At 54.8% G+C, this 14,003-nt stretch overlaps 1 protein-coding gene across 1 annotated transcript; it reads left to right on the top strand.

Moving 5' to 3' along the window:
• Positions 1 to 23: 23 nt before the first annotated feature.
• On the top strand, positions 24 to 13,399 carry amdhd2 (amidohydrolase domain containing 2). The gene is made up of 12 exons (XM_055651546.1): positions 24 to 47; positions 2,321 to 2,406; positions 4,587 to 4,723; positions 5,522 to 5,661; positions 6,162 to 6,216; positions 7,316 to 7,528; positions 9,072 to 9,160; positions 9,503 to 9,647; positions 10,377 to 10,484; positions 10,769 to 10,837; positions 11,546 to 11,647; positions 12,857 to 13,399. Exons 2-12 carry the CDS (start codon positions 2,324 to 2,326, stop codon positions 12,970 to 12,972), a joined length of 1,257 nt encoding a protein of 418 aa, XP_055507521.1. The 5' UTR covers positions 24 to 47; positions 2,321 to 2,323; the 3' UTR covers positions 12,973 to 13,399.
• The last annotated feature ends 604 nt before the right edge of the window (positions 13,400 to 14,003 follow it).

Genomic DNA, 14,003 nt, shown 5'->3' with positions numbered 1-14,003 from the left:
CGCGGGCGCGGGCGCGAGCGGGCGCGAGTGGAGCTTCTGGACTGCAGGTAATGCAGTGAGAGAGAGATAGAGTGTGTGTGTGTGATTGAGGGGGAAGCAAATGAGGGAGAGGGTACACAAAAATGCTGGAGGAACTCAGCGGGTGCAGCAGCATCTATGGAGCGAAGGAAATAGGTGACGTTTCGGGCCGAAACCCTTCTTCAGACTGATTGAGCAAATGAGCTGATTCAGCAAATGAGGGAGAGGGTCGGATGGGAGTGACCAAAGATCCTATTGCGGAGCTCTGCTATAGGATCTTTGGGAGTGACCAAGGTGTGTGGATAGACGAGGAGGAGAGGGAGGGAGTGAATGAGTGACTGAGGGAGGGGAAGGGATAAGAGGTTGGAAGCAAAGATCTCTCCGCTATAAGATCTTTGGTTGGAAGTGATTGAGGGGAACAATTGAGGGAGGGGGGCAAAGATCAGAGAACGGAGCTCTTTGGGGGAGAGACTAAGGGAGAGGAATGGAGGGTAGGAATGAGTGAGTGTGGATGGGATAGGGGGAGGGGAGCAGGAGGGATATAAGCAGAGGGTGTCTTGGAGTGACTGCGCAGGAGGAGTGGGTCAACAGGAATCAATGGGCAGACTGGTCTCCCGCATCTGAACACAGTCTGTTTGCACCCTTGGAGGCATGGACGAATTGGACGGAAGGGCCTGTCTACGTGCTGTATGTTTCTATGAATAATGGGAAAGGCAGAAACAGGAGTGAGGAGAAGAGGGAAGGAATAAAGGGGGGGGGTGAGTAAAGGAGGGTGAGGGATGGGATGAAGTTAGCTCTGTGGAGCCGCATGACTGCTGATTTGGAATATTGCCTTTAATCATTAAACTTTAAGTCGGGGACAAAATACAAACTCAGCAGGTCAGGCAGCATCGGTGGAGGGAATTAACCCCTCTTCAGACAGAAGAGGTCCATTCCCTCCCCAGATGCTGCCTGACCCACGGGGTTCCTCCAGCACTTTATGTTCCACTCCAATGGGCTTGACTTCCACTGTGGTGGTACCCAAGTCAGGAATGTCTGAAACAACAAACAAACACTCTGTTGGAGGAACGCAATGGGTGAAGCAGCATCAGCCAGACCTCAGTGTTTGCAGTTAGCCGGTGTCTGATACTGACCTGGGGCAAAATACACAGCGTGGGCCTGATTTCCACATTCAGCAAATGAGATATTGCTAATTGCTTGCACGGTACAAAGGTCATAGTTCTCTCCAAAGCTTGACAAAATGAGAATGGAATGAACTGCGGAGGATCACAAAGCACTGATGGAGTCTATTTGTCCCCTGATCTGAATCGCACAATCCCAGTCAAACTTGGATTGTTTTCTCTGGATCGTCAGAGGTTGAGAGGAGATCCGATAGATGGGTATAATATTAAGAAAACACAGATAGGGTAGACAGTCTGAACCTTTATCTGAGGGTGAAAATGTCAAAGACTAGAGGGTATAGTTTTAAGGTGAGATGGGCAACGTTTAAAGGAGATGTGCAGGGCAAGTTATTTTACACAGAGAATGGTGGGTGTTTAAATAATGTCATGTCCCTGCTCAGCCACTTCCATGGGAGGAGTTGGTTTTGTGTGCTGGGACTATAAATCTTGTTGCCTGTGTCGCTTTGACACCAGGAACTGCAGATGCTGGTTGCCAAAAAAAGACACACAGTCTGGGTGGAACTCGGGGGGGTCAGACAGCATGACTGGAGAACATGGTCAGGTGACGTCACCGATCCATGTTCTCCAGGGATGCTGCCTGACCCGGTGAGTTACTCCAGTACTTTGTGTCCTCTGTCTGCACAACTTGTTCCCTCATGACGTGGTTGTGGGTTCCTAACAGTTTCAGGTCAGGTCGGGGGCTTTCCCCCCCCCCCCCCCCCCCCACGGGTACCATGTAATCCCATGCGACCCGTGGGTCGGATAGTCAGCGTCTAAACAGTCTCCCCCACCTGGTTTGCCAGGTGAGGAGGGGGCTGTGGACCCCCAGCAGGACCAAAAACAAGACCTGACAAAGGGCGGATGAGCTTCTAGTGAGCCAACAGCCACAGTGCAGTAGAAGTTGCGATCACTGTCGTACATAGCATTGTAAGGAATGATGATAAAGCACACACACCAAAATCCTATACTTCCAGTGGCGGAAGTCAGCAGGAACTGGAGGACAGAGATATGTTGTGCGTCCGTCACCGTTCCCATTGGACACCAGCAGCACTGCGATGCTAATGCTTTCAATGGTGATGAATGAATGAATGAATGAATGAACAGTTTCATTACTTCTTGCACGCTGTTGGTGCCTCCCACAGATAATGCCATCCAATAAGTCGGTCTCAGATGCCCCCATTACCCAGTTCACGGACTGCCACATTCTGAGGGATCACAGGTTACAGAGGTGAGCGTGCTGTGTGCTACCCTAATCCCTGCCGCGTTCTAGTGCATTTTGTCCAAAAAACCCACTGTGTGCGAGAGATGGCAACAAGGTTGGGCCCAGACTTGTTGCCTGCTGTAGATGTGGAGACTGACGGGCGTCTCATCCACGACAGTGTTGTGGGAAACGCTCAGTAGGTTTAGTTTATTTACTGTCATGTGTGCCGATGTTCAGTGAAAAGCTTTTTGTTGTGTGCTATCTAGTCAGCAAAAGATGATGCATGATTACAATCAAGCCGCCCACAGTGTGCAGACACATGATAAAGGGAATGGCGTTTAATGCAAGGCAAATCCGATTAAGTTCCAGGAGCAGAATTAGGCCATTTGGCCCATCAAGTCTACTCCGCCTACTTCAATCATGGCGGATCTATCTTTCCCTCTCAATCTTCTTTTCCTGCCTTCGCCCCATAACCCCCGACATCCTTACTGTCAATTTCCACCATAAAAATATCCATTGACTTGGCTTCTACATCTGTCTGTAGCAATCCTCTCCACATTCACCAAAACCAGACATTTCAATATTGGTTAAGTTCCAATGAGGTCTCCCCTCATCCTTCTAAACTTCAGCGAGTACAGGTCCACTGCTGTCAAACGCTCATCATATGTTAACCCAATCATTCCTGTGATCATTCTCGTTATCCTCCTCTGGACCCTTGCCAATGCCAGCACAACCTTCTTCAGATAAAGGGGCCCAAATCTGTCCATAATAGAAGATAGTTCGAGGGTCTCCAATGAGGTAGATGGTAGCCCAGAACTGTTCTCTAGGCGTTGACAAATAAATAGACTATTGACTATTGACTATTGGTAGGATGGTTCAGAGAGCACACAATAGGCAATAGGTGCAGGAGTAGGCCATTCGGCCCTTCGAGCCAGCACCGCCATTCAATATGATCATGGCTGATCATCCCCAATCAGTATCCCGTTCCTGCCTTCTACCCATAACCCCTGAATCCGTTATCTTTGAGAGTCCTATCTAGCTCGCTCTTGAAAGTATCCAGCGAACCAGCCTCCACTGTCCTCCGAGGCAGAGAATTCCTCATCTCTCCATCTCCATTCTAAATGGCTTATCCCTTATTCTTAAACTGTGGTCCCTGGTTCTGGACTCCCTCAACATCGGGAACATGTTTCCTGCCTCTAGCGTGTCCAAACCCTTTATAATCATATGTTTCAATAAGATACCCTCTCATCCTTCTAAACAGCAGAGTATACAAGCCCAGCATATAACAGTCCTGCCATCCCGGGAATTAACCTAGTAAACCTACGCTGCACTCCCTCAATAGCAAGAATGTCCTTCCTCAAATTAGGGAACCAAAACTGCACACAATACTCCAGGTGTGGTCTCACTAGGGTCATGTACAACTGCAGAAGGACCTCTTTGCTCCTCTTGTTATGAAGGCCAACATGCCATTTGCATTCTTCACTGCCTGCTGTACCTGCATCCTTGCTTTCATTGACAGATGAACAAGGACCCCACAGATCCCGTTGTGCTTCACTTTTTCCCAACTTGACACCATTTAGATAATAATCTGCCTTCCTGTTTTTGCTACCAAAGTGGATAACCTCACATTTACTCACATTAAACTGCACCTGCCATGCATCTGCCCACTCACCCAACCTGTCCAAATCACCCTGCATTCTCATAGCATCCTCCTCACACACACAGCACCTGATTCCCATTGCAGACATTGGACTTTGTCAATAGAACGGGTGCGCTACAATGCTGAGAACTATATGCCGCAGAAAGATGCAAAATGCTGGAGTAATTTAGTGAGTCAGGCACCATCCCTGGCGAACATGGACTGGTGACGTTTTGGGTCGGAACCCTTCTTCAGACTGATTGTAGGGGGGCAGGGATGGAAAAGAAGCTGAGAGAGAGGAGGGGCAGGACAGAGCAAGGCCAGTAATAGGTGAACATAGGCAAGGGGGTTATTTGATAGGCAGGTTGTTGGACAAAATGTCTTTGCAAGAACTATATTCTGCATTCTGAATCTTCCCCTTTGCTCTACACATTAAGTGAATATGACTTGATTTTACTTATGTATAGTATCTGATGTGATTGGATAGCATGCAAAACTAAAACAAAAGCTTTCACTGCACCTCAGTACACGTGACAATAATGAACGCAAACCTTGTGTTTGTTTTCAGGGAGGATCTGTGGGTCCGAGAGGGGAAGATCCTGAATCCAGAGAAGTTGTTTTTCGATGAAAAGGGATTCGCTGATGTTCAGATCGACTGCAAGGGGAGCATCGTTGCCCCGGGATTCATTGACACCCAGATCAACGGTGAGCGAGCCGTCTACTGTGCCTCGGGAGAGCGGAGTTTTGTTTTAGTTTAGAAAGGAACTGAAGATACTGGTTTATACCGAGGATAGACACAAAATTCTGGAGTATCTCAGCGGGTCTGGAGAAAAAGAATAGGTGATGTTTCTGGTCGGAACCCTTCATCAATCTAAAGAAGGGTTCTGACCCTTCTTCCTGAGCCGCTGAGTTACTCCAGCATTTTAATGTCTATCTTAGTTTTAGTTTAGTTTATTGTCACATGTACCGAGGTACAGTGAAATCTTTTGTATTGCTTGCTAAGCAGTCCACGGAGAGCCTGTACATGATTGCAATTGAACCGTGCACATTGTACAGTTACATGAAAAAGGAAATAACACTAAGTGCCAGGTAAAGTCTGATTAAAGATAATCCCAGGGTCTTCAGTGAGGTAGATGGTAGGTCAGGACTGCTCTCTGCTTGTTGGTAGGATGGTTCAAAAAGCGCACACAGTCCTCATTCTGCACTGACCACCACCCCCCGCTATCCAACCCTCACCTTTGTTCGCTGGGACACCAATGGTTGCGGGAAGACCTGATAGAAGTATGTAGAATCACCAGAGGCATAAATAGGGTGGACAGTCAGAGGGTGGAAATGTCAAAGCTGAGAGGGCATAGCTTTAAGATGAGAGGGACAACGTTTAAGATGGGGGGGGGGGGGGAGATCATGGGCATTGCTGGGTGGGGATGGGGGGGGGGGGGCTGTTGCTGGGTGGGGGGTTGTGGTGTGGTTCCCTGCCTGACTGCTCCCCTCTCTCTGCTCCAGGCGCCTACGGCTTTGACTTCTCCTCAGCCACGGACAATGTGAAGCTCGGTGTCTCCTCCGTGGCCAGGAAGCTGCTCTCCACTGGTGTCACCTCCTTCTGCCCTACCCTCGTCACCTCACCCCCCTCTGTCTACCACCAGGTGGGTGGTGGGGCCACAAGCCCACCCTGGGGGGGGAGAAGGGGAGGGTGAGGGAAACAAGGAGGGCGAGGTGAGGGTGGGGGGATGGAGAGGGGGGGGGGGGGGGGGGGGGGAGGGGTGGAGCGGCAGGGGTGGAGCGGGAGTTTGCAGAAGATGGAAGGTGTGAGGGACGGGTGGGGGGGGCCGAGATGATTCGAAGGAGGTTCAATGGGACAGGGGAGGTTGGAGGGGGGGGGGTTGAAGAGAAGGGGAGGGCAGAGGTTTGGAGGGATGGGCAGAGTAGAGAGGGGCGGAGGGGATTGGCGGGGTCAGGCGGATTGTGGGGAGGAGGGATGGCCTGGGTTGGTGGGAGGTGCCGTGCTAGGGAAGGAGCGAAGGTGGGAGCAGGCGGAGGGAGGGGGGAGGAGGTGGGATTGTGGTGAAGCTCGGCGGGAGGTAGGGTCGGGCACTGGTGGTCGTGTCTGACGTTAATCAATGTCCAAACAAACCCCGTCTCCCAGGTGATTCCTCAGATCGAGGTGCAGAAGGGAGGGCCCGAGGGTGCGGGGGTTCTAGGTGAGTGCCCAGGGTGAGTGCCCAGGGTGGGGGGAGAGGAGTGGGGGGGGGGGTTGTGGGGGGGGGGAGGGAGGGGTGTGTGGGGGGGGTTGTTGGGGGGGAGGGACTGTGGGTGGGTGTGTTGGGGGTACAGGGGAGTGGTGTGGGGTGTAGGGAGGGTGACGTTAACATCACCAACAACCTGGGGGTGCGACAGGGCAACGCCTCCAGTGAGACTTGCTGGAGACTTTTATACAGCTGCGCTGCACAAAGCCTACTGTCGGTTGCATCACAGCCTAGTTAGGGAACAGCTCTGTCCAAGACAGCAAGAAATCACTGAATTGTAGGTGTAGCCCAGTCCATCACACAGACGCAGACTCCCCACCATTGACTCCATCTAAATTTCACGCTGCCTCGGGAAAGCAGCCAACATAATCAAAGACTTGTCCCACCCAGTCATTCCTTCTCCCCGCTCCTGTTGGGCAGAAGGTACATAGGTTTGAAAGCTCGCACCACCAGACTCAGGAACAGCTTCTTCCCCTCAGTTATCAGGCTTCTAAACTGTCCTTCCATAAGCTAGGGCACTGTCCGATTCACCTCTACCCCACTGCGGACATTGGACTTTGTCTCTGGAACTGATGCGCTACAATGCTGAGAACTATATTCTGCACTCTGTATCTTCCCCTTTGTACTTTAGTTGGACTTTATTGTATTTATGTATAGTATTAGTTTAGTTTATTGTCACAACTTTTTTGTTGCGTGCTCTCCAGCCAACGGAAAGACACACCTGCTTACAAACGAGCCGTCCACAGTGTACAGATACACGGCAAAGAGAATAACATTTAATGCAAGATAAAGTCCAATTAAAGATAGTCTGAGGGTCTCCAATGAGGGAGATGGGAGGTCAGGACCACACTCTAGTTGGTGATGGGATGGTTCAGTTGCCTGATAAAAGCTGTGAAGAAACTGTCCCTGAATCTGGAGATGTGTGTTTTTACACTCTGTACCATTTGCCTGATGGGAGCGGGGAGAAGAGGGAGTGTCAGATTTGCTGTAGATGGGTGCAGGTGAGAGTGATACACTGACCCTGAGGGTGGTGCCTTGTGCTTTGATGTCCCAGGTCTACACCTGGAGGGGCCGTTCATCAGCCGGGAGAAGAAGGGAGCCCACCCCGAGCAGTACCTGCGCACGTTTGCCCAGCGGGGCTTCCCCGACCTGCTGGACACCTACGGCTCCCTGGAGAACGTCATCATCGTCACCCTGGCCCCTGAGCTCCAGCGCAGCGGCCCCATCATCCAGGAGCTGGTGCGGCGTGGAATCCATGTCTCTCTGGGTAAGGGGGGTGTACTGCAGCCGGGGAGAGGGCCAGGGTCTGGGATCCGTTTGACCAACCCGTCACTGGGTGTAGGGTCTCCCTGGGTCTCCCTGTGTGGTAAGCTGGGGAGGATGTGTGTGCTGGGGGGGGGGGGGGAAAGGTCAAGGGGGGGGAGGGGGGTGGGGAGGGAGGGAGGGAGGGAGGGAGGGGCAGGGTTCAGCAGTGTCAGTACCAAAGACAGACACAAAGTGCTGGAGTAACTCAGTCGCTCACATCACAGATCAGGCTCACTGTCACGGGCACAAGTCCGTGAGCTACAGCTACTATGGAAATCTTGTTCGTGGCAGCATCACAGACACTTAGACTCAGACAATAAACAAAACAAATAGCACAGAAATCACGCACAAATTAGACATATATTTCTCTTAAATAACATAAATTATACAATAATCACGCAAAATTGTACCAAAATCACGCCCAAGTTACACATAAATACACAGTACAGCAGCACAGGTGGCAGGGCTGCTGCGTCACAGGGCCAGAGAACCGGGTTCGATCCTGATCTCGGGTGCTGTCTGTGTGGAGCTTGGATGTTCTCCCTGTGACTGTGTGTGTTTCTTCTGGGTCCTCTGGATTCTTTCCACAATCCAAAGACATGTGGGCTTGTAGGTTAATTGACCTCTATAAATTGCCCCTAATGTGTAGGGAGTGGATGAGAACGTGGAGTAACAGAACACATGGGTGATCGATGGTCGGCATGGTCTCGGTGGGTTGAAGGCCCTGTTTCCAATCTGTATCTCCAAACTGGACATAACATTTAAAAAGAAGATTGTGCAAAAGGAAATAAGACGTTACTGCAAAATCATTTTTATAAAAACAAAACCGATCCATAGTAGTGTAAGAAGTGATAGATGGTGGAATGTTGAAGGAAACAAAGTGCTGGAGGAACTCAGCTGGTCAGCCAGGGTGTGAAGAAGGGTCAAAACCCAAAACGTTGTCTGTCCATTCCCTCCACAAATGCTGCCTGACTAGCTGAGTCTTCCAGCACGTAATGTTGGGCAGTGCAAGAGGTGGTCTGTCGTGTTCTGTTGCTGAGGTGGGATTAGGGTTGTGCAGGTTGATTCAAGAACCTGATGGTTGTAGGAAAATAGCTGTCCCTGAACCCAATGGTGTGGGGTTTGAAGCCCACACTATCTCCTGCCCAACACTAGCAGTGAGAAGTGGACAGGGTGGGATCTTCCATGATAGGTGATGCCTTGAAGCGGTGTCTCATGTAGATGCTTCTCATAATGTGGAAACATTTTGGTATTCTTGAATGTACACCATAAGAATTCTCCCTCTCAACCCCATTCTCCTGTCTTCTCCCCATAACCCCTGACACCCACACTAATCAAGAATATGCCAATCCTCGCCTTAAAAATACCCAATGACTTGACCTCCACCACCGTCTGTGGCAATGAATTCCACAGATTCACCGCCCTCCCGTCCTGTACCCCGGGGGTGGGAGGGGCTGCCTGTGGTGGTGTGGGCAGCAGTGACGGCCGGTGTTTTTTGGTGACAGGGCATTCGGTGGCAAACCTGGTGCAGGCAGAGACCGCCGTCAGCCATGGGGCCACCTTCATCACGCACCTGTTCAACGCCATGCTGCCCGTGAGTCGGGGGGGGGGGGGGGGGGGGAGGAGGTGTCGATGGCCAGGGGTAAGAGAGGGGGAGGGAGAGGGAGATATTGGTGATGGGGAGAGAAGTGGGGGAGGGGAAGGGTGAAGGGGGAAGAGGCAGGGATGAAAGGGAGGGTGAGAGGTGGGGCAGGGAGGGAGGGGGTGGGCAGGGAAGGGAATGTCTGGGGAGTGAGATGGGATAGGGGGGTGGGGGGTTATTGTGAGGCAGGGTCTACAGATGTGAAGGGGTCGTGTGTTGAAGTTCCCTCAGTTGCGGGATAGTTGAGCTCGGCCCTGCTCTCTGACCTTTCCCCCCCTGACCTTTGCCCCCCAGTTCCACCACCGGGACCCGGGCATTGTGGGTCTGCTGACCAGTGACCGCATCCCCTCCGGCCGCCGCGTCTTCTACGGGATGATCGCCGACGGCATCCACACCAACCCGGCCGCGCTGCGCATCGCCTACCGAGCCCACCCCCGAGGTACCACCCCCTCCCCCGCCCGGCATCGCCCCCTCCCCCGCCGGGACCCTCCCCGTCTCCGAGGTACGTCCCCCCCTTGACCCCTCCGCTGGCCCTCTTATCCCCCCCCCACTGGACAGGCCCCCCCCCCTCCCAAGGTACCCCCCCCCCCACACTAGGCATCACCCCCCATCCCCTCTGGGACAGGCCCCATCCCCCCCCTAGAAGGTCCCCCCCCCCCCCCCAACTGGGACCCTCCACATTTCCCCCCCCCCCCCCCACTGGGACGGACCTGCTCATACGTCCCCCCCTTCCCCTTCTCCACCCCCCCCCCCCCTTCCCTGCTGTGTTCCTCTCCTATCCTCTCCTGTGGTTCCCTCCCCCTGGGCCCACCCCCTTCCTGCCAGGACCCTATCCCTCCTCTCCGACCATTTCCCTTCCCCTCGCACCCCTCCCCGCCTGTCCTACCTCTTTCCTCACCCCCCCCCCCCCCTTTTCCCCTCACCACGGACCAGCCCCCACATCAGATGTACGTACTCCATGTGCTCAACTTCATCAATCTCGACGCCGTACCACAGCTGCTCTGCTGGTTGTACTTGTCATAATCTGGGACCTGTCTGATGTTATCACCATATAAATCCATATCGAGGAGTCAAAGCAGCCGTCCTCCGATCCATCGCCCCCTCTCTGTGTAGCCGTACTCGACCGGTGAGGATGTCTCCCTGACCCCCCCCACTCACCCACCCACAGGTCTGGTGCTGGTGAGTGATGGCATCGCGGCTCTGGGCCTCCCCTCTGGCCGCCACACCCTGGGCCAGCAGGAGGTCGTCATCCAGGGGCTGCAAGCTCACGTGGCAGGTAGGTGGGGGGGGATGAGGAGGGAGTGCCTTAGACTGGGAGGGCTTGGGGGTGGAGGTGGGTGGGCAGGGCTGATCTGGAGCACCCGTGGGTGGGGTTTGGGTGGTGGTGGGTGGGCGGGGGGTGACCAGCAGCCCCCTTGGGTGGGTAGGCCAGTGGAAGTGGCTGGGTCGGAGGTAGCTGGGCGGGGGTTAAGTGGGGCACCCATGGGTGGGGGGTGTGGGTGGGTGGAGAGGGGTTTGACCTGGGCTGGCGGTGACCCCTGCCCCTCTCCCCCTCCCCAGGGACACAGACACTGAGCGGGAGTATCGCCACCATGGACATGTGTGTGAGGCACCTGGCACCTGCACCAGGTGGGGGGGGGGGGGGGGTCGGGGGGGGGGGGGGGGGGGGGGGGGGTAACCCAATGGCTGGGGGCGGGGCTTGGGGGACCTCAGGTGGAGGTGTGTGGGGAGGGAGGCATGAGGGAGTGGGTGGCGTGCGGGGCAGGAGAAGGTGCTGTGTGTGGGAGATTAAGGGGAGAGGAGGTGGTGTCTGGAGCATGGCTTGGGCTGTAAGGGTCAGGGGTGGTGTTTGAATGCTGGTGTTACCCAGTGGGTCAGGCAGCATCTGTGGAGAACATGGTTAGATGACGTCTCAGGTCAGGACACTTCTCCAGAATCAAGAAGGGTCCCAACCTGAAACATCACCTGTTTCTTTTCCTCCACAGATCCTGTCCAACCTGCTGAGTTATTCCAGCACAGTCAGTGTGCCTGTCCCTGGTGAAGGGCAGTGTGGCTGCAGTGGCGAGGCTGCCCCACCGGAGGGCAGCGATGCTCCACGTCAGACAGACCCTGGTCCCCGACTCGTCCCGTCAGGAGGTTTGATTCCCAGCGCGGCCACTCCTGCGCGGGTTTGTGGGTTAAACATCATCTGTAAATTGTCCTAAGTGTGTAGCGAGTGGATGGGAAAGTGGGATAACATAGAACAAGTGTGAACGAGTGACATTGGTCGGCGTGGGCCAAAGGGCTTGTTTCCGTGCTGTATCTTATAATCGAAGTGAGCTGCATTCTTGGCCGCAGGATGTTCGGTGGAGGCGGCTTTGGAAGCGGCTTCGCTGCACCCCGCACAGTTGCTGGGCATCGAGGGCAGCAAGGGAGCGCTGAACTACGGCACAGACGCAGGTGAGACAGCAGACCCCAGCCCTGGGGAATTACTGGACCCAAATACCTACCCTCGCTCCCCCTCCACCTTCCTTCATCCATCCTTGTCCTCATTCCCCTCCATCCTCCCTTGCTCCCCTAGACCTTCCCCTCCCTTACTGTTACACCCCCCCTACCCCCCCCACCCCATCACCTTTCCCCCACCTCTCCCCGCTCCCTCCCCCCCCTCTCCTCCCCCCCACGCCTTCACTCCCCTACCCCCCCTCTCCACTCCCCTACCTCCTCCCCCGCCTTCTCCTCCCTACCTCTTCCCCTCCTCTCCTCTCCCCAACCTCTCCCCCCTCCCACCTTTCCTCCCCAACCTCTCCTGCCCTCTGCCTTTGCCCTCTGACCCCCACCCTCTCTCTTCTCCCCAGCCCCGGCCCCCCTCAGAGAGGCGCGCGGTGCCAGTGAAATCGCAGCTTCCCGCGGGATTCTCCATGCTGTTCCCACTCACTGCTCACCTGATTTAAACTCCACAAACTTTAATTACTGCGATATCCTCCAGAAATAACACTTAATTAGAAATTAATCTGAAATTAGCAGGTGTGAGATGGGGGCCGCTGTGAAAGTCACTCGTTGAGGGCAGGGATCTGACGGGGATCAGCAAACTGGCAGCGTAGCTTTCTCTGGACTCTGACTCCCCCCCCCCCCCCCCCCCCCCCCCCCCCAGCTGCCCTCTGCCCTCCCCATGCTACCCCTTGACCCCCCCCCCCCCCCCACGCTTCCCCTTGACCCCTCTCCCATCGCCACTGCTGCCTTCTTTCCCCCCCCCTTGCCTTGACATAGACTGCCCTGGGGTCAGTTCCTGCCCCACTAGACTAGACGCAGTGAGGGGTGTCTGCCATGCCCCTCCCTAGATCCTCTCCACTCACCCCTCCCTCACAACACCAGAGACCTGGGTTTGATCCTGACTACAGGACGGCCTGTATGGAGTTTGCTCCTTCTCCCTGTGACCTCGTGGCTTCCTACCACTTTCCAAAGACGTCCAGGTTTGCAGGTTAATTGGCTTCTGTAAATTTGTAAATTGTTCCCAGTGTGTAGGATAGTGTTAGTACACGGGGTGATCGCTGGTGGGAGTGGACCCAGTGGGCTGAAGGGCCTGTAAACTAAACTAAACACTGTCTCAAGTGTTACTCCGGCACTTTGTGTCTTGAGTCTGTGTAAAGCTGTGGGCGGTTTCTCTTGCAGACCTGGTGCTGTTGGACGAGGAGCTGAACGTGGAGGCCACGTACATCGCCGGCGAGCTGGTGTGGACGGGCCGAAGGACACAGGGCGATGGGGAGACTGGCGATCCCCGGCTGTGACCCACGGACAGGCCCTCGCTGTGCGGCCCCGGAGGCAACGGACACCTGGGTGAAGCCCCCCCTTGCTCCCGCTGAGACCCCCACACCACACGCAGAGACGTGGGGGCGATCCCGGGCTCGGGACACCCACACCACTGGACACTGAGTGGACGTTGATTCTAATCAAACTCCTGAGGAATCGGAGAGATGGAAGGGGGGTTGGTTTTACCCCCGCCCCGGGCCACCAGTCTTTCCCCCTCCCCCACAAGGTTCCGTTCCCCGATCTGGCCACCTCCCAGTGTGCAAGGGGGAGGTCACTGCCGCCGATACAACCCTAATTGAGACCCCCCCCCACTAAGACAGCCCGCCCCTCCCATCCTGACCCCAGACAAGCTCACTGTCCAGAATCACACGACAGGCGGTGTGGGTGTGTGTATCTGGGTGAGGGGGGGGGGGGAGGAGGAGGAGGGGGGGGGGGGGTGGGGAGAAGGGAAGAAGGGGGAGGCTGGAAGGGGATATTCTCTCAATTTGCTCAGTATTTTTTATCCAATTAGATTTTTTTACATCTTTCACCACATTAAAGCAGTGATTATATAACAACGTCTTTTAGTGCTGGGGAGGGGGGATTGGTGGAGAGGGGGGTGCAGGGAGTAAGAAGGATGGGGATGGGGGGTGGTGGAGAGATGGAGGGGTTGGAGTGGGTTTGGGGTGAAGGGGAGGGTTAGGAGTGGGGGTGGTTGGAGTGGGAGGGTTGGAGTGGGAGGGTTGGAGTGGGAGGGTTGGAGTGAGGGGGGGGAGGAGGGTGAGGAGGGATTTGCCTCCATTTGCTCAGTGTTTTTATCCAAATGGACATTCTTCGATCTCCCACCACATTACATGCTAAATAAACAGCTGCTGCTGTCAGTGCCACACAGCACGGAAACAGACCCTTCGGCCCAACTTGCCCATGCTGTCCACGGTGCCCATAGCTGTTGATGACTGGGGAGGGGCCTGTGTGAGCGAAGGGGGGCACCGAGCGAGTGTGTGCAGGCACGTGAGATACTCGTGGCTTC

This window comes from Leucoraja erinacea, chromosome 20, assembly GCF_028641065.1.
Source record: "Leucoraja erinacea ecotype New England chromosome 20, Leri_hhj_1, whole genome shotgun sequence".
Taxonomy (NCBI): Eukaryota; Metazoa; Chordata; class Chondrichthyes; order Rajiformes; family Rajidae; genus Leucoraja; species Leucoraja erinaceus.
Note: the sequence above shows the minus strand (reverse complement) of the source record. Positions and strands in the feature narration are given on the sequence as shown.